We start from the raw sequence: 20,560 nt of genomic DNA, 5'->3' as shown, positions 1-20,560 counted from the left end.
GTTGTTTATCGGCAAGAGCGCCAATTAATCTACTCAATCACAGACCTGGCCGCAGGGGCGTTGATCCCCGAAACCTTCTCCAGGTATACTCTTCAACTCTGTTTTCTTCCCTCTCTCTTCCTTTCTCAAATTTTTTTCATTACGCAGATTATGGACCGCCATTGGTTTGAGGTGGTCTCAAAAGTTTAAATGATTTATTTTGGCCTCTGTAATTTAATCTTAGCTTTGATGGCATCCATCATTTGTAAGGATGTGAACACGTAAGTGTTCTAAACGAGAGAGCACAAGTGCTTTGGAGAGCACCTTCACTGGCGTGGCATCTCTTGTATTGAAAATTCTTATAATCCATTCATTTTCCCGGCCATACCTACATTTGCTGTATTTTCTCTAAGAATTATGTTGTCTAGCATAGACAAGTTTCATAATACTTTTGAAATTATCCGTTAAAATTAGCACGAACCTCTAGTTTGTGTGTATCTGCTACGAGAAGAAGTAATGGCTATAGAACTAAGCTTTTTACTGTACTTAAATTGAATTTTCTTTAACTACTGTTTATATAAATTTTAATGTCTGCTTCCTTATTTTAACTGTTAATTATTAGTGATTTATTTTGTGAACTGTCACTTCATGTTTATATTTTTTTTTTTTTTTGCTACTGGTAGACTGATTACAAAATATTATCTCCCTGGACTGAGGAAGCCGCTTGTTGGCGAAACGTTTCCCCAGTAAAGATTACCAAATATTAGAAAAGTGTCCTGAATCTTCAACTTGTTGCTTTCCTAAACTATTTACATCATTATCTCCTTGCTCTAAACCTACCCGTGTTGTGATGATCTTTTTCTTTCACAAAGTTGGCACGTGACTTCATACAGCCCTCTTAAGAGACTTACGATGTGTGCTGTTAGTGTTAGTGTAGTTTTCTGTCTTCCACCAAGAAATATAAAAAGTTTTCCTTCCACAAAGATAGAAGTTCTGAAGAAATAATCCCGAGTTTTAGTATTAAGGGCCGTCTTGTGACGGAGCTGAACTAGTTGGGAAAAGTTGAGAAAATTGGCCTTGTACATAACGGTAAGACCATTAACATCTTTGCTACTATAGGCCGAGTCGAGATGAAAAACTGAATACTGATGTAAGTGAATTTGTGCCTTGTGTTTTGCAGCCAGCAAGTAGATGTGCCATAAGACTGTCTTGTTTCTTCTTTGCCTTGATTACAGGACTCGGCATGTTATTAGTCATGACAGTTAAATACCAAGGCAGGATATCTACTTCGTTGGAGTACAAGTTTCTACCTTGCATCCACCCACCAGTTCTGTACTTACATGATTCCGTTTAGCGATCATTAGCATTTGTTTCTCAGCAGCAAATGTAGTTTGCCACCGCCTTCACCATCCTGTGTGAGTGTGTGTGTGTGTGTGTGTGTGTGTGTGTGTGTGTGTGTGTGTGTGTGTGTGTGAGAGAGAGAGAGTGTCAAGTGCACTAAGTATCCATGTAAACAAAACAGACTTTAAATGACTGTTTATAGATTGTTGCAACAGACAGCATACATATTTATGTGTGCAGATTGTGACTGAAAGTTCTACGCAGTTAAATACTGGGTAAAGTCAGCTCACGTCCAAGAATATATTGTTATCTGGTCAGTGTTTTGCGAGCGTGCGGTGCATGGCAGTACCATGAAGACAAGTGTGCTTGCGTGCGTGCGTTTGCGTATGTACGCCTACGCGCCTCCCCTAGATGCACTCTCCTAAATGTACTTAGTTGGGCCGGAGGGGTCTATTCAATTTCTGGCTTCACCTTTTAACTAATGTCGATCGGTTTTACAAATTCCTGGCTTGATTTAAACAAGCAAACTTTACAGTGTGTATGGGCATTCTGAGACACTGAGTTCACTTTTGTAAGGTGTATACTTTATTGGAAGATTGATTGTTCTGCAGGCGTGTACGATGGGGGGAGGGCGGGAGAGAGAGAGAGGGGGGGGCGCAGGTGTTGTAGGACAGTGGCTCTGGGGAAGTGTGTCCCTCACCTGCTCCTCTGGGAAGGGGCAGGGCGCTACGTGCTTCAACTCCCTCACCATTATTGCCACAAGTTGCTGGTGGTAGTTGGTGTTGGTAGTGGTGGTTGGTGTGGATGCTGAAGTTGGTGGTAGTGGTGGTGGTTGGTGGTAGTATTCTGATGACACTTTGATTATGGATGAGAGTTTATTGGTATGTTGTGTGAAGGTTATATTGGGGTTAGTAGCGAGTGTTTGTAAGCAATATCTATTTGTAATTAGAGGAGCAGAGTTATGCTCGTGGTAAGTCGAGTCTTCAATGTCGATTTTGGTGTATACTTCAAGTTTTCAGCGGATATAAGATATACCTGTCTACCTCTTGCATATCCTTTCAGTGTGTTGTACCCATAAGTACATTGTAAGTCATGAGTGTGTCTCCTTAGCTTTTAAGTTTGTATGTGTTTCAAGTGTGGGTTTTACAGTGATGCTGAATACTCAAGGATTGACTTGACTTAACCGGTGTACAGCGTTCCGAGTGACTACCTGTCTAGGTTGCTAAAGTTAGATGCCACATTTGTTAGCTGTACATTCACTGCTAATGTAATGTGGTTAATTTGCACTTCCGGAGTGCTTTGGCGTGATAACTACCCCAGCGAGCACTAACAGTTTTAGTGATCAGGTTGTCGACTGGGAAGCTTGAACCTGTGTGCATTATCTAAGAACCATGTGTAGGTAACTCTCTGATGGGTCTTCTGTTCGGTGTGTAAATGCGCTTCCCTTTCCTCGCCAGTCATCTTTCCTCATCTTTTATTCTTATTACTTTAACATTTTTTTTTGACGTTGAAATGCAATAGCCACTTGTTGCATTATTCTTGCAGTCCAAATCTTCTTGCTTTATATTGCCTTTGTACTGTGTTTGTAAATTTTTCATCAGCACTGCATCATCAGCGAACACTGACACGGGAGCTTCACTGATTGTTTATATCACACAGATGTATAGTTCTAAGACTCGTGATTCTTTTTTGAGAGAAAGGTAATATCTGAAGGATGCTTCCAGTGGTCTACGCTCCCGTAACCTTGTCTCAAACCAGGCTTTCTGGTAGATCATGACTTGATTAACAAGGCTGCTGGCCACATTCAGTCCATTGTACAACCACAGCCCATCTGGTCAGCAACGTATTTAAGGAACTTGTCCGGTTCTCTCATGAAGACAGTCAGAGGTTTGCTGGTAGTTTTCCTTGTGCATGGAGGAGAGTTGATTCAAGGACCTCTGACACTTAACGAGTTCAGATGCTTCATTGAATTTATACACACAATGAAACTTCTCTCTGCGTTTTCCAACTCAGCCTTCACGACTGATATGAAGAGGGTCGTTATTATACAGTAGTATTCTGGTCTGGAGAGAACAAGTGACTTGAAGAGTATCAGCATTGGCTAAACAACATCTTTTATCGTGAAGTTCTAATTATCCAGCCTGTCATTTTTCTTGCTGTACCATTAGCAACATTGTTGTGTTCCATGAGCGCGAGGTTTTCTGACATCATTACTCCCAAGTCTCGCACTTGGAACTTACCGGTAATTTTTCCATGCTTTATCCATTAATCGGTCTTCCATCTTCCAGATACTCCATGAGAGACTAAGGCATACGGTGTGTCATCTGGCGCCCTTATGTGGGTGCGTACATACTCGCATAGGTGCATTAGCACGTTCGTGCCTACGCTGTGGTTGATAGAGAAAGTAGGTTTGCGGGCACACGTACCCCAAGCGATGCCCTGCAGCTGTCATTCTCTGCCTTGAGCAATGTTTTTGCTGCAACCAACAGCAGGAGGAGGAAGAGGAGGAGGAGCAGGAGCAGCAGCAGCAGCAGCAGCAGCAGCAGCAGGAGGAGGAGCAGCAGCAGCAGCAGGAGGAGGAGGAGGAGCAGGAGGAGGAGGAGGAGGAGGAGCAGCAGCAGCAGGAGGAGGAGGAGGAGGAGGAGCTGGAGGAGGAGCTGCAGCTGGAGGAGGAGCTGGAGCTGCAGCTGGAGGAGGAGCTGGAGCTGCAGCTGGAGGAGGAGCTGGAGCTGCAGCTGGAGGAGGAGCTGGAGCTGCAGCTGGAGGAGGAGCTGGAGCTGCAGCTGCAGCTGGTGGGGTGGTGGTGGTGATGTGGCTGTTGGTAGAATGGGAGACTGTAGTGGTGTGTTACAGTGTGGTACTGCTAAGATTCAAGTACCTTGTAGTAATTAAGTTTGAGAGAGTAGGGCTGGAGATGTATAGTAAACTAGATATCAAAAACGGTGGAGTAACTAGGATTAAGGAGTTACGTGAAGGATTATATATATTGAAGGGTTATTTGTGTATTGTTCCAGTCACAGTATTGTACCTTTTTTTGTTCTTTACTAAACAAGATGAGAGAGAGTCCATGATTTAACAAAGACTGCAGGGAAGCTAAAGGAAAAGAAAGAGAGCGTGGAATAAGTGCAGGGAAATGAATACAGATAAAAAAAAAGTAGGAAAGCCTGCGGTGACCATGCTGAAATCAAAGAGTACATCAAAGGTCAAAAGGAACTTGAAACTGCTCCACAGCCATGAAAGTAGAAAAAATATTGCAAAGGATTGGGTGATAAGAAAATGAAAGGGAGGATACACACACACACACACACACACACACACACACACACACACACACACACACACAAAACAAAATGTGAGGGAGATGTGTGATGAACTCCACCGGAAGATTGAAAATGTTTACAGTAGAAGAGGAAGAAATACCTATTTTACTGGGATCAGATTTTTGACACTGAAGCACAATGGAAAGAAGTGGATAAATTTCTCCGTGCTGTTTGTAGCATAAACAATCGAACCTGACAAAGTATCTCCGTGGATATTGAAGGAAAGTGTAGAAACTCTGGACCCATAACGAGAATCTTCAACAAATTACCAGAGCTGGTCGGCTTCCAGAAATCTAGGAGAAAAGCTAATGTGTATATCCAAGGAGCAAGCAAAGGACGCTGGACTACTGACAGGCAGATGATGATGCTTCTTAAGAGGGGGATTTTTGTGAAAAATATTATTCTTTAGATTTTGTCCCGGGAGGCTGGTGTAAGGGTGTCACTCATCCTATGAGTAAACATAACACCATACAAACAGTACAATACAGCTCCAATGTTGACATGTCATTGGCGATGTCTTCATTCTCGGCTGTTTCATTATACTACAGGTATCACTACTATTACCATTAAGAATCTGTATATCTACAGCAGACGATCATCATGGACGGAAAATCCTATTAGTCGAACTTTGTAGAGCTTTACGACGGAAAGGTGAGACTAGAAAGGTTGGGTCTGGTAGACTGTATTTTTTTTATTGCAAGAAAGTTTGACACAATATCGAACTAACGACAAATCCACAAAATAGATTGAAAAGGAAAATTAGTAAAGTAGGTCAAGGAGTATATGAATGACAAACAAAGAATAACTGAGGGAATTGTGTCGGAGTGAGAGGGCGTAACGAGTGGGGTTTCACGGAATTCGTCACTGGGACCACTGCTATTCGTAGTTTATGCTAAGATCTTCCAGAGGGATAATCTTGTGTCTCCTCTTAGCTGATGATTTAAAACTAATAAGAGGTATGATAACATGGGGACACAGGATAAAGGGGTGGGCAGACAAGTGAACACAGGAGTTCAACTTGAAATAATAAAGTAACATGATAATTGGAGAACCTAAAATGGTCTATATTCTAGGGAGGAAATATTGAATCCGCAGTAAAAAAAAATGACATGCAACGTCAGAGATGTAAATAAACTGGGTACCTTTGACAGCATATGCATTCAGGAACCTAATCGAAGAGTTATTCAGGACGCTATGTAAGGATGCAAGATTCTTTATTGGTTTAGAAAGACACGTGAGCAAACACTAGGACATATTTATTAGAAAAAGTTTCGGTCCTGGGACCTTGATCACTTCTACGTCCCAGGACCGAAACGTTTTCTAATATATCCTAGTGTTTGCTTACTTTTCTAAACCAATTTGTTAGTATCTGTTACCAAGGTTTATACCAAGAGACACTATAGTATATATACAGTATCAGTGTGCAGTTCTTAACTGATCAAGTACATGGAAATAACTTTGAAAGCTGCAAAGGTTTGTAAATGTGTGTTACAGAACTTGTTGGAGTGGACAATGAAGAGTGCGTACAAAAACTAAACCTGACGAAACTAGAAGGGAGGAAATGATTACAGCAGTGAACAGGGATGAGACCACAAGTGGAAACAAACCTCAGACGAGCCACAGGAAGATGAATTGCTGGATGTGGTTGTAATGGAGACACTCCATTGCAGTTTCAAGAATGGGCACGATAGTGTTCGTGAGAACAGAGCCCGGTAAATTGTTTGATCAAAGTAAATTAAGAAGCAAGGGTCAGGAGCAGTATCGTTCCATACAAACACACCAAGACCCCAGCAACTTTTTTTTTTTTTTTTTTTTTTTTTTTTTTTTTTTTCCCTATTTTTTTCGGAACTTTTAGTCTATAAGTTGAACGGTGACTAATGAACTTTAACTTTTTATTATACTGTTGTAATATGACAGTAAATTAATGGTGATACTTTTGATTTAGCTTTAATGAGTTTCAAGAGTTTTTCTACTCCTGAAGCCCAGACTTGGGCCAGGTTTTGGTGCTTGCCTGGTTAACTTGGCTGTTGCTGTTGGTGGCCCGCTGGCCCACATATCCATCATAGCTTGGTTGATCTGGCACTTGGTGGAGATACTTGTACAGTTTCCTCTTCAATATTTCTACACTCGTCCCAGCAGTATTTGAGATCTGGTAAGATGTTGAATATCTTTGGCCACGGATATTGATACAATGTTCTCTTATTGTGCCCACGGCTTTTATTGTTTGTTAATTTTATCTTTGTTTATATTGTATGTATACTGTATAAATATACATTTTTACTGAGATGAGCGCCGAGTGACCTACAATGTCGAAGTGCTCTTAAAATATCACTATTACTACAGCCGAGTACACCTTATATGAGTGCAGGTAGTCGAGTACATCTAGGTGAGTGCACGTAGTCGAGTACACCTTGTGTAGGTGTGTAGAGAGACGGGTGGTAGCGGGCAGCAGGATGGAGTGTTGAGGTTACTAGCGTGCAGAGTGCTTTTGCTGCTGTTTTGGATCTTGGCCAGTGAGTGTCCACGCAATATCACCAGCGCTGCTGCTGCTGTTCTTCATATTCCTAATGCTGCTGCTGCCCCAGTGGCCTTCCTGCTGCTGCTGCTTTTCCCCTACGTCTTCCTGCTCCTGACGTCATTTATATATTCTACATTAAAGCATTATCGAGGAATGTGTTCATTCAGTTTTTAATTTATATAAATGACTCCCCATTTTCAGATGAAAATTGTCTATGGAGATAATACATTACGTTAACAACTTGATATTGAGGAGAGAACCTGGGTGGTAAAATGTTATTCCCAGCAAATGACATAAAAGTTGTAGTGAGACGCTACTATCATGGTAAACTTTAAAATTCATTTATATGAATACCGGTAGTGATTCGATCTAATAGTTGTGTGAGCGGAGGGATTAGTGATGCAAATATGTGTTTGTTTACTGGTTGTCTACCTGTTTATAGGTAGGCAATTATGCTTAAATTTGCCAGTCTGTCGATTATCCTGTTATCATCGTCCCCGCTGCCCAGTGACACACCAGGTATCATGAGTGAGTGTTTCGTCAACCAGGATGTTGCCGCTCTGCATATCCCCTCCCTCACTCCCCGACTCATCTAAGTTCTGCATGGAAGAACTTATCAAGTTCTCTCTTGAAGACTGTTGATGAAACGTGATGTGTGTGTGTTAGGCGGGATTTATATTCCACTATATTATTTTGTAAGGGAACGAGCTCAATTTCCTGGCCCATATATCTTTACCAACAATCAATAGCCTAGCGTATTTTCTCATCTTTACACTTGAACCCTGTAATACATAATGTACAGCTACCGGTAAGACATGGCTGACTGAAATGATTTATTGCACTGGGGGTTGAACCCTAGCAAAGACCTCCCACTACCACTTGAACCTTAGTATAGAGTTACTTCCTTGCTTCTTCACCTGGTACTATTAACACCCTCGCTGCCTTACCCCTCACGCCCAAGAAGTTTCTTTTTTTCATATCTAGCTCATTTGAGTGTTCAGGTTCCCCATAATTTGTGGCAGAGTGATTGATATTAAGTTTTGTGGTGGTCTCTCACGCTAGTCTCCTGTGACGTCGAGTGTGTTACTGTACTTCCCCCAACCTATGAGCAAAGATTTGTATTTTCTCCAGTGCGCGCTTGAGAATGTGTTGGCTCCTTGCAGGTCATGTGTATTCGAGTCTTAGTTATGAGATGCGCAAAATCCTTAAGGATTTTAAATTGACATTATTATGGATGGCGAAGTTTTATTTTTGTGTGCTACAGGCACGGTAGACTTGCTATCTTGTTCGCTCTCCCTGGCTGGAGAGTGTGTTGGAAAGGGTATGGTGATATCTTGCACAACTTTTTCACCACCTGTGTGTGTGTGTGTGTGTGTGTGTGTGTGTGTGTGTGTGTGTGTGTGTGTGTGTGTGTGTGTTGTGTGTTGTGTGTGTGTGTTGGAGAGGGCAAGTGGCAGAGCAGGTTTCGGGCACGGGAGCACCTCATATAAGGCAGTGCATCTGCGTAGTGACCTCTACTTCACTTCTCCATCGCTAACACCCGCCCACCGCACACTCTGCAAGACAAGCAAATGAAGACGTAATATGCACAAGCATTGCAGAAGCCTTAGACAAGTGTAATCATAAAGCAAAGCTCACTAGATGCATGAAAATATAATAAACGGAAAATAGAGCAAACGGAACTTCAAATCTTATCTAAAAACAAATTTTATTAGGGTAAAATCAGCGGCTTCTAGGGTTAAAACCTGTGTTTCTCGAGGCACATTACTCGGACCACTTAATCAAATAATTCTGTATCATAGGCAAATACATGCGATACTAGAATATTCAACAGTCGCAAACGAGCGATCAGACCAATGCAAAACAACACACTAGGGAATGGAAAGAACTAGCTCTAGGCATTTCGTAGTGTCGCCAGTGCTGATCAGTATTGCAGTAGGTAGGTAGCGTGAAAAAGAGAGATAGGAAACGGATCCAAACGCGTCCATATCCCAACTAGTTCCTGACGAGGCACAGATACAATGCAAAAGTTCTAGTGCTACTTCTTTCCATTCCCTAGTGGCTGGTTTTTGCATACTAGAAAGTGTGAGTGTGGTATCCAAGATAATGTAAATCAAGTTTTCCAGTGGACTACAGAAAACATTATTACATTCAACGAAGGACAGGCTCAAATTTGCTGTGGAAATCATAAAAGATGATACCTGGAACAGAGTACAAAACTAAGTCAGATCACTGGATGGAACAAAAGAGAAATGTAAGGAACCCAAGAGTAACAATGTCAGGAGGTCATGTATTCAATAGATAATCATGTTATTATCACAACTGCACGGACAGTTGTAGGCTGGATATCAAAATCTCTATACAAGAGATGCGAAATTACAGACCTGGAGAATCTAGATGGACCTTTCAATGTCTGTTTATTGTCAAACACCTAAATTATTGGGAATGCCTAAAATGACTTAATTGTGCAGGTGTGTGCCTAGTACTCCCTGGAGAGCAAGCGAGATTTATCGTTTACACCTGCAACATATTAGTGGAACTGGTTCAACATTTTCATATTGAAATGAGTTCTTACGAAGCTGTAAGAATGTGCAACTTCTGGGTATCTTTAGTTGTAGACGTTTCGTCATCCAGTGGCTTTATCCTTGAATTGTTAATGATAAAGCCAGTGGATGGCGAAACGTCTATAATAAAGATACCCAGATGTTGCATGTGTCGATTTCTTCCTTTTTTTTCTACACCATTCGTGTACAAGTAAGGGTGCAGTAAACCCCCCTCCCCCCCCCCCCCCCCGCGCGCGCGCGCACACACACACACACACACATACACACACACACACACACACACACACACACACACACACACACACACACACACACACACACACACACACACACACACACACACACACACACACACAAAACGAGTTGAACCTTCAGGGTACAAGGCTTACTAATAGACACTTGTCTTCAAAAGGACACTTGACAAGTTCCACCAGACAAGTTCCAGTCAGAGGGACCGAGGTGCTTAGTTTGGACTACATGTCTCCATCAACAGTCTGACTTACCAGGCTCCAGGCAGGCAGCCAACTAAGAGGCTTTATGTGAAATTGGGTTGCGGAGGCCATGTTTCTCAGTGGGTAGGTAGACAACAGGTAAAACTAACACTTGCCCCTGCACTCCACTCCTGGCTGCCTCACCCTGGTGTCACCTTATGGTGTGACTGACTAACGAGTGTCGGTACCTCCATTCACACCTCCACCTGTCTCGCTTTATGGTTTACCTGTTTTTCTTTCTTGGAACGTTTCATTAGCTTACCACGTTACTAGCAGCTTAATACCCGGGACCACGAGGAACAAGTGAGGACCACTAGTCGGCAAAGCTGGCAGAACGGTACGGTACGAAATTACGGCGCAGTATTTCTGACAGGTACGAAAAGGTGAAAAAAAATCCGTACCCACTGTACTTAGCAAACTTGCTAGCCAGGAACCATGTTTAGCTGTAACACTGGCGAGTGAGTCACGTCATACAAGTATTACCTGCTATACCACCCTCCTCTTGTGCCCTCCCCCTCCCCCTCCTTTATTACTACCTCCACCCCATTCTCCCTTTCTCTCTCTGCTTTCCATTCTTCTACCATAAGTGTCCGGGGCTCAAAACTGTTCAACAGCCTCCCATCAAGCATTAGGGGAATTGCCAATAAACCCCTGGCTGCCTTCAAGAGAGAGCTGGACAGATACCTAAAGTCAGTGCCGGATCAGCCGGGCTGTGGCTCGTACGTTGGACTGCGTGCGGCCAGCAGTAACAGCCTAGTTGATCAGGCCCTGATCCATCGGGAGGCCTGGTCATGGACCGGGCCGCGGGGGCGTTGATCTCCGGAATAACCTCCAGGTAACCTTCACTCCAGGTATCCAGGTAACCAGGCTTGCTTTCCTTCCCATCCCATTCTTTGCCTGAAGGATGGCTGCTCTGCTCCCCATTTTTCCTCCATCCCCTGCTTTCCATCCCTTCCTCCGACTTCCCTGTCTATCTGGCTGTGTGCTTCGCTACTTTCCGTAACGTCCTCCTCGGGTGACAGTGTCATTCATTTCCGTACTCCTGGTAGGGAGGAAGGGAGGTAGTGGTGGGAGCAGAGGTGACTTGCCTCCTTATTCCTGATGTGTGCTGGGCGGCTGATGGGGGATACCCGCCCATGTTACCCTCTATCACACCCATGACACACAAGTGTTGGGCGGGTCGCTTCATAGAGGCCGCACTCTGCCAGAAAAGGGTGGTGGTCACACGCCCATACGCCCTCCATTTTTGGTACCGTGTTTGTCGGCCGCCCCTATGAAAAGTCTAAGTCGATAGTGAAGAATATGAAGATGGTGAACGGTGAATATTGATGTGTGTTCGTCACTACTCTATTGAATATTTAGCGAGTTCCTGGGTTGAGTGACCCCCTCAGTTGTCTGCAGGTAAACTGTTAATTCAACGTGTCATCTGGTATTTCTTCTCACTCCTTGCTGATGTTTGGCATCAGTTAACATATGCCTAATTTTGTTTGGTATATGGTAATTATATTATACATCCCCATTTATTGACTTCATTCTTTTATTACTATAGTTCTTCACTTTATTTTTTTATTACTATAGTTCTTCTAAGTGTACAACTCTTCAGGCATCATTCTTAGTTTTAAAATAGACATTAAAATCATATTAATGATCCTTCAGTCAACGTTACCACTAAAGTGGGGTCCATGCTAACTTCTCTGTGGTGTATAAATATACCTAAATGGATGAATCTTACTGTAGCCAGCTGGCCCAGTGGTTAACGCACCAGCCTGGAGTTTTACGACTCACCTGCCTGGATTCAGTCCCCGCCCGTTCCCTGGTTTGTTTGCAGTCGTATTACTACGATTTCGCGAGTCATTCAGAAATTCTCACCTATATTTTAGTTCACTGAACATTATTGATGTTCTTCGAGTACTGTAAACTGCACATAATCTCCATATAGAAAATTTGTAGATTACCGTGGAGCAACGTCTGGACCCCAGACTATTTAACAGTTAACTAGAAGATGTCGGAAACAATGCCTGAACAAGTGTAGAAGTCTCCAAGAAGAACTTTACAGTTACCTCCACCACGTGCAAGATCAATCAGGCTGTGATGAATATGTGGGCCAGCGGGTCACCAGCAGCAACACTGGTTGACCAGGCAAGCGCCAGACAAGCCTGGCCGACCCTCCGGGAGTAGGGAAACTCCTGAAACTCTTCAAAGGTATATAAAAAATCACCGCCCTCGTGGCCCAGCCCCAGATCAGGCCTCCTGGTTACTGGCCTGATCGATCAGGCTGTTTGTGCCCACCGCATAGCCTCACATCGTACATAGAGTTTTGTTTCCAATAAATTAAGAGGGTGTTGTATTCCCAGCTGCCACACGTCATCCATTTGTGTAATATTGGTGTTGGCTCGGGGAGCAGGTGGAGTTGGAACAAGCTGTGTATTTTGAGGATGGGTTGGGGAAGGATGTGTGGTAGTTTGCTTTCCCGGTGCTGGGCGGGGCGGGTTCGGGTGGGTGAGAAAAGGTGGGGTGGGGCGGGTTAGGGTGAGTGAGGTGATGTGGGGCGGGAATCGGGTGGTGTTGGGAGGCGAGACTGATGTGTGGGGAAGGGTGGGTAGTTGACCTGTTTGTGGGAAGGAGAAACTGTGAGTGAGGCGGGCGGGAGTGGGTGACCTGTGAGCTTTCACCAAATTTCCTCCGTTTTCCGTGACACACACACACACACACACACACACACACACACACACACACACACACACACACACACACACACACACACACACACACACACACACACACAGGTGAGTACACACACACGAACGCGCGCACGTACACGCATACGCACAGGTATGCGTTGCAGTCACCATACAAGGAAACACATGACTCCAAGCAAACATTGCACCAAGCATGTCACAGTAATTTCATATTCAACATAATTTCGACATTTGTAAAGCTAGCAAAGCTAAATATTGTTCTCGGGAATCTATGCAAAAATTTAGGACGTAGGCGGCTCCAGCAGGGAACCCGCACCTGTTCAAGTTTATCCTTTGTATGGACTGATGAAGCCACTGTGTGGCGAAACTTTTCCTCGATAAAGATAACTCAAGAGTTGCACATGTGTCTAATTTAACAACATGTCGGTTCTTTGAACCATTCATCTACATGCAAAGAAATTAGAAATGTAAAAAATCGGAACATAGTTATTAGTAGAACTGAGGGGTATATATAACGAGGAGAACCCTGTGGAACTGAATAATGGGAGAGGAAGACCGTAGGGGATATGATCATAGCGTACAAAAATGCTCAGGAAATCAGATAAACTGGTGATGGCCAGGCTGAGATGCGAAGTGAGGGAGCCATTGTTGCACAGATGGCACCTGAGGGGTTAGGAAGTACTTTATCAGCCTTAGAGTGCTGAGTGGAACGAAGTAAAAGGCACGTACCACACAGTTTGTTACACTGACTGGGTTGGGTCATTGACTTAAGCCGGTGGGAGACTTGGACCTGCCTCGCGTGGGCCAGTAGGCCTGTTGCAGTGTTCCTTCTTTCTTATGTTTTTATGGATATGATTAGATCCTTGAGGCCAGAAATCAGTGAAATCGGTCGGTAATAGTTAAGCGACAGAAAAAGGAGATATGAGCAGATCTCTATAAAGACATCTAGGTGAACAAACAAGCAAAAATGTGATATAGAGACAGCCCCAACACAAGCTGCCAGATGACTCCTACTGCAAAATAAACAAGAGATCCGAAGAAAGCTTAAATAAACCTAGAAATAACCTCGCTGGCTGATAGGAGCAAAAAAGAAGACAACCACATACAGTTATAACAGGACACGAAAAAAAATTAAGATTTTTTAACGCCGCCATCGGAGAGAAAAAGAAGCTACAGTTTGTAAATTGAGGATGAAGTGCCGAAAGTCACCAGAATTTCTTTTCAGGGTAAGAACATTGGAATGAGATATAAATGTAGATGATAAGCGCTTAAACCACTTAAAAATGTGATAGATTAAATACTGATGTAATACGCGGGCTCTCTCTCATATAGCTACAAATAGGTCAACAAAACATAAAATATACAAATGACTCTTCTGTACCCATCAGAGCTGCTCCTCTCATATTCCCTGAGATTCCACATTATTTTGTTGTTTGTTTTGGCCGCCCTGGAGCCCTGGATAGCCGACGGACTCTTCATGCACTTTGTAAATTTTTCTTTGAATTCGCTGAATTCCGTCTAGTTTCTTTTTTTTAACACTTAGCTGTCATGTGTTTGAGACATTTTGCATTACTTATTTGTAGTTACATGATGAGATCACAACAGTTTACCAACACTCGGGTATATATTTACTGTTGGGTGAAGAGAGGCAACAGGTGGTGAGGAGACTTGCCAGTGTCTTACCTGGAGGTTATTCCCGGGATCAACGCCCCCGCGGCCCGGTCCATGACCAGGCCTCCCGGTGGATCAGGGCCTGATCAACCAGGCTGTTATTGCTGGCTGCACGCAGTCCAACGTACGAGCCACAGCCCGGCTGATCCGGCACTGACTTTAGGTATCTGTCCAGCTCTCTCTTGAAGGCAGCCAGGGGTTTATTGGTAATTCCCCTAATGCTTGATGGGAGGCTGTTGAACAGTCTTGGGCCCCTGACACTTATGGTGTTTTCCCTTAGTGTACCAATGGCGCCCCTACTTTTAATTTGGGGGTATTTTGCACCGCCTGCCCAGTCTTTTACTTTCGTAGGGAGTGATTTCTGTGTGCACATTCGGGACCATTCCTTCCAGGATTTTCCAAGTGTAGATTATGATATCTCTCTCTTCTGCATTCCAACGAGTACAAGTCAAGTGCTTCCAAGCGTTCCCAGTAGTTAAGGTGCTTGACTGAACTTATACGTGCAGTAAAGGATCTCTGTACACTCTCTAGATTTGCGATTTCACCTGCTTTTAATGGAGATGTTAATGTACAGCAGTATTCCAGCCTAAAGAGAACAAGTGTTTTGAAAAGGATCATCATTGGCTTGGCATCTCTCGTTTTGAACGTTCTCATTATCCATCCTATCATTTTCTTTGCACTTGTGATCGTGGCACTGTTGTGATCCTTGAAAGTGAGATCCTCAGTCATTACTACTCCAGGTCCCTTACATTAATTTTCCGCTCTATTGTATGGCCAGAGTTTGTAGTATACTCTGTTCTAGTTATTATCTCCTCCAGTTTTCCATAACGGAGTAGTTGGAATTTGTCCTCATTGAACATCATATTGTTTTCCGTTGCCCACTGGAAAACTTTGTTTATATCTTCTTGGAGGTTAACCGCGTCCTCAGCAGATGACAGCCTCATGCAGATCCTAGTATCATCCGCAAAGGATGATACGGTGCTTTGGTGTATATCTCTGTCTATGTCTGATATGAGAATAAGAAATAAAATGGGGGCGAGTACTGTGCCTTGTGGAACAGAGCTCTTCACTATGGCAGCCTCCGATTTAACTCTGTTGACCACTACTATTTGTGTTCGATTTGTTAGGAAGTTGAAGATCCATCTCCCCACTTTCCCAGTTATTCCTTTAGCACGTATTTTATGCGTTATTACGCCATGATCGCATTTGTCAAACGCTTTTGCCAATAAACCCCTGGCTGCCTTCAAGAGAGAGCTGGACAGATACCTAAAGTCAGTGCCGGATCAGCCGGGCTGTGGCTCGTACGTCGGACTGCGTGCGGCCAGCAGTAACAGCCTAGTTGATCAGGCCCTGATCCATCGGGAGGCCTGGTCGTGGACCGGGCCGCGGGGGCGTTGATCCCCGGAATAACCTCCAGGTAACCTCCAGGTATATTACATCTAGATTCTGATTTTCTTCCAGTGCATCCAAGGCCATATCATAGTGATCCAGTAGTTGTGAGAGGCAGGAGCGACCTGCCCTGAACCCATGTTGCCCTGGATTGTGCAGATTTTGGGAATCCAGGTGATTTGCAATCCTGCTTCTTAGCACTCTTTCAAAGATTTTTATGATGTGGGACGTCAGAGCTATTGGTCTATAGTTCTTAGCTAATGCTTTTCTGCCACCTTTATGGAGTGGGGCTATATCCGTTGTTTTAAGTGACTGTGGAATTTCACCCATGTCCAAGCTCCTCCTCCATAGTGTACTTAGGGCACGCGAGAGGGGTTTCTTGCAGTTCTTAATGAATACAGAGTTCCACGAGTCTGGGCCCGGGGCTGAGTGCATGGGTATGTTGTCAGTGGCTTTTTCGAAGTCTATCGGAGTTAGGGTAATGTCGGAAATCTGGCATACATTTATGGAGTTATGAGGCTCATTCATGAAATCATTTGGGTCGTCGATCCTCAGACTGATTAGTGGCTCACTAAATACAGAGTCGTACTGGGGTTTCAATATTTCACTCATTTCCTTGTTGTCATCTGTGTAAGTCCCATCGGGTCTTCAGTCACTTATATAACATAGAGTTCTCACAAAGGCAAAATGTGTACACTTTGTTTCTGTAACACTCTAGTCTAGCATTAAGTATCCGATTGTCTTGGTCGTCCATCAGAATTAGTTATAAATTTAAATGTATCCAAAGCTACTATACGTTTTAAGTTTTGTGTCGACTCTTCAAAATGTTTTTAATTAATCCAGCCCAATTTGTCATGGCTATAGTAAATTTAAACTGTTCACCGGTTTTTAAAATACGAGTTTGTGGTAAAGCTGTTGGAAAAAGTCGTGGTCAATGTTTTATTGGCTGATGAAGCAAGTCACGTAAATGTGGTGGCAAAGGGTGTCCCGGGTACCCCGTGGTGCTCCACCAGTGGTCGTCTCTCACTCCCGTATTTGGTCTCACTGTTTCACTCCTTCCGGGTAGAAAGTAGATACTTTATTGTGCACCTCATATTCATCCTGTGGACGGTAGTGCAAAAATAATATACCAGTATTCGTGGAAGGTATTTCAGGACCTAGTCCCAAGTCCTTACACTTCCGTGACAACTAGACTCGAGTGAGAGATACGGGAGAAATCAAATAAACCCAGTGAAAAGCAGGGGCGCAGTGGGCACAATAAGAGAACATATCAACATCCGTGGGTTCAGGCTGTTTAACATCTTGGCAGAAGATGTCAGAAATAGTGCCGGGCGAAGTATAGAATTTTTCAATAGGAGACTCAAGAAGTACCTCCTCCAAATGTTGTATCAACCAGGCTGTGATGGATATGTGGGCAAGTGGGCCGCCAGCAGCAACAGTCTCGTTGGCCAGGCAAGTACCAGACAAGCCTGGTTCAGAGCCAGGCTGCGAGAAAACTCATGGAACCCATCAAAGGTATATTAAAAGTGCTAAGGGGTAGAAAAACCCAGGATATACAAAAGGCTTAAAACCCATGTCCTAAAATCAATACATTTGGGTATATATTTGAAATTAGACAAGTTCCTGATCAGCCGGGCTGTGGTGCATAAGTTGACCTACGCTAGCACCAACAATCTGGTCGATCAGGCCATTAACCAGGTCTGGTCTGGTCTGGGACTGGGCAGTGATTCCTAAAATCATCTGTAAATAACTTCCAGGTAACTTACAAGTAAATTTAGGGTACTTGTTCATTATTTATAGTAATTTATTAGTAAGTTACCTTGGCATCATTACTGTGTTAAAGGTGACAACTTATGATAACCAGTGTGGTTTAGTCTCGTATACTCTCAACAAAGATCTGACAAGTTAAAGCCAGAATTTGTGTTCTGTAGTTTTCGGGACTTATAAAAACTCTAGCTGTTTAAAGTTCATAGATGCCAGGATGTTAGTTTCGGGAAAAATAGTCATAATTACTAACGATATGGACACAAGTGTAAGGGGAACAGATTCTTCAATGGACTATTTTCGTGCGTAAGGAAAATTACCTATAACCCCCGAAACCCTCTTCAAGTATAACCCCCTTTACTGTTTTAGAGGAAACGTGATAAGTTCGTCAGTCCTGATCAGCCGGACTGTGATGTATTCTCTGGTATGCATGTAGCTGGCATCACCAGTCTGGTTGATAAAACCAGTAATTGGAACTGGGAGGTTTGAGACTGGACCGTGAGGGCAGTGAACCCTGAATTTGACCACGGGTAATCTAGAGGTAACAAGGATTTTAGAGCAGGATGTTGTTGCCTCTCACAACTGTGGGACCACTACCCCCATAGTCTGAATGCACCGGAAGACAGGTAAAACGCTGCCGTAATGTATATACAGAATTCACAAAAACAAACATGTGAGTATGGTTTACAGTAACACACACAATGTGTACTGAATAATAACTGAAAGTGAGAAGTAGCATTGTCATCACAGCGAACATTTTGTAGGGAGATGCAGCATTGTCATCGAAGCTAACATTTTGCGTAGATTTAAGAATACTCGATAAATAAACAAGTGAGAGTGGGTGGGTAGGAGGGGCTGCCTAGCAAGTAGGCCAGTAAGCCTATTGGTTATTCTTGTGAATCTTTTTAATTTTGTTTTAATCATGGTGAGCCAGTACTACTACTATTCTCTCTTCACATTTCGTGTCCCAACATTCTGTGAGTGTCCGTTCTTCGATTCCCGGCCGGGTGGAAACTTTGGGCATGTTTCCTTACACCTGCTGCCCCTGTTCACCTAGCAGTATAGGTACCTGGGTGTTAGTCGACTGTTGTGGGACCCATGCTGACAGGGAGGGGGGGGGGGTACTATGAGCCGAGGTAGAATAACATCTCTTAGCCTGTAAAATTGATCTGTGTGTACTCACCTAATTGTGGTTGCAGGGGTCGAGACTCAGCTCCTGGCCCCGCCTCTTCACTGATCGCTACTAGGTGTGTGTGTGTAATATATATTATATACATATAAATGATTTACCTTTGTGTTTCTTAATAGCTCTAATTCATATATTTCCTTCTCAATTTAGGAGATTTGGTAGGAGACTGACCAGCTGGGGCGATGACTCCAGGAACCATAAACAAGTGTACCAGATATGACTGTGTATATTTTTCTTTTTTGTGTTGAGTAAATTTCTTTAATTTATATGAATGTTATTCTGCAGAGTTTGTCTGGGCACACGACACCTGTGGAGTGCGTAAGATTTGGAGGCTCAGAGGACCTGGTGTGTGCTGGATCACTGAGTGGAGCACTCAAGATCTGGGACCTGGAGGCCACTAAGATCGTCCGAACACTCACGGGTCACAAGGCCAACATCCGCTGTATAGACTTCCACCCTTATGGAGACTTCATTGGTACCGGCTCCCTTGATACTAATATTAAGGTTAGTCTACTCCCTCACCTCCATACTTTAGTATTATATATATATATATATATATATATATATATATATATATATATATATATATATATATATATATATATATATATATATATATATTATGTATATATATGTATATATGTATATATGTATATATATATGTATATTTTTTATTTATTATCACACTGGCCGATTCCCACCAAGGCAGGGTGGCCCGAAAAAGAAAAACTTTCACCATCATTGTCTTGCCAGAAGGGTGCTTTACACTACAGTTTTTAAACTGCAACATTAACACCCCTCCTTCAGAGTGCAGGCACTGTACTTCCCATCTCCAGGACTCAAGTCCGGCCTGCCGGTTTCCCTGAATCCCTTCATAAATGTTACTTTGCTCACACTCCAACAGCATGTCAAGTATTAAAAACCATTTGTCTCCATTCACTCCTATCAAACACGCTCACGCATGCCTGCTGGAAGTCCAAGCCCATCGCACACAAAACCTCCTTTACCCCCTCCCTCCAACCTTTCCTAGGCCGACCCCTACCCCGCCTTCCTTCCACTACAGACTGATACACTCTTGAAGTCATTCTGTTTCGCTCCATTCTCTCTACATGTCCGAACCACCTCAACAACCCTTCCTCAGCCCTCTGGACAACAGTTTTGGTAATCCCGCACCTCCTCCTAACTTCCAAACTACGAATTCTCTGCATTATATTCACACCACACATTGCCCTCAGACATGACATCTCCACTGCCTCCAGCCTTCTCCTCGCTGCAACATTCATCACCCACGCTTCACACCCATATAAGAGCGTTGGTAAAACTATACTCTCATACATTCCCCTCTTTGCCTCCAAGGACAAAGTTCTTTGTCTCCACAGACTCCTAAGTGCACCACTCACTCTTTTTCCCCTCATCAATTCTATGATTCACCTCATCTTTAATAGACCCATCCGCTGACACGTCCACTCCCAAATATCTGAATACGTTCACCTCCTCCATACTCTCTCCCTCCAATCTGATATTCAATCTTTCATCACCTAATCTTTTTGTTATCCTCATAACCTTACTCTTTCCTGTATTCACCTTTAATTTTCTTCTTTTGCACACCCTACCGAATTCATCCACCAATCTCTG

At 43.4% G+C, this 20,560-nt stretch overlaps 1 protein-coding gene across 6 annotated transcripts in view; it reads left to right on the top strand.

The window, feature by feature from the left end:
* Nucleotides 1-20,560, top strand: part of kat80 (katanin 80) — a 319,028-nt gene that overhangs the window by 241,346 nt on the left and 57,122 nt on the right. For all 6 annotated transcript variants that reach the window (XM_053784829.2, XM_053784828.2, XM_053784830.2 and 3 more), the window contains one exon: nucleotides 19,211-19,429. In XM_053784829.2, the coding sequence (XP_053640804.1) occupies nucleotides 19,211-19,429 (219 nt within the window). The remainder of the gene's footprint in view (nucleotides 1-19,210; nucleotides 19,430-20,560) is intronic.

This window comes from Cherax quadricarinatus, chromosome 51, assembly GCF_038502225.1.
Source record: "Cherax quadricarinatus isolate ZL_2023a chromosome 51, ASM3850222v1, whole genome shotgun sequence".
Lineage (NCBI taxonomy): Eukaryota > Metazoa > Arthropoda > Malacostraca > Decapoda > Parastacidae > Cherax > Cherax quadricarinatus.
Note: the sequence above shows the minus strand (reverse complement) of the source record. Positions and strands in the feature narration are given on the sequence as shown.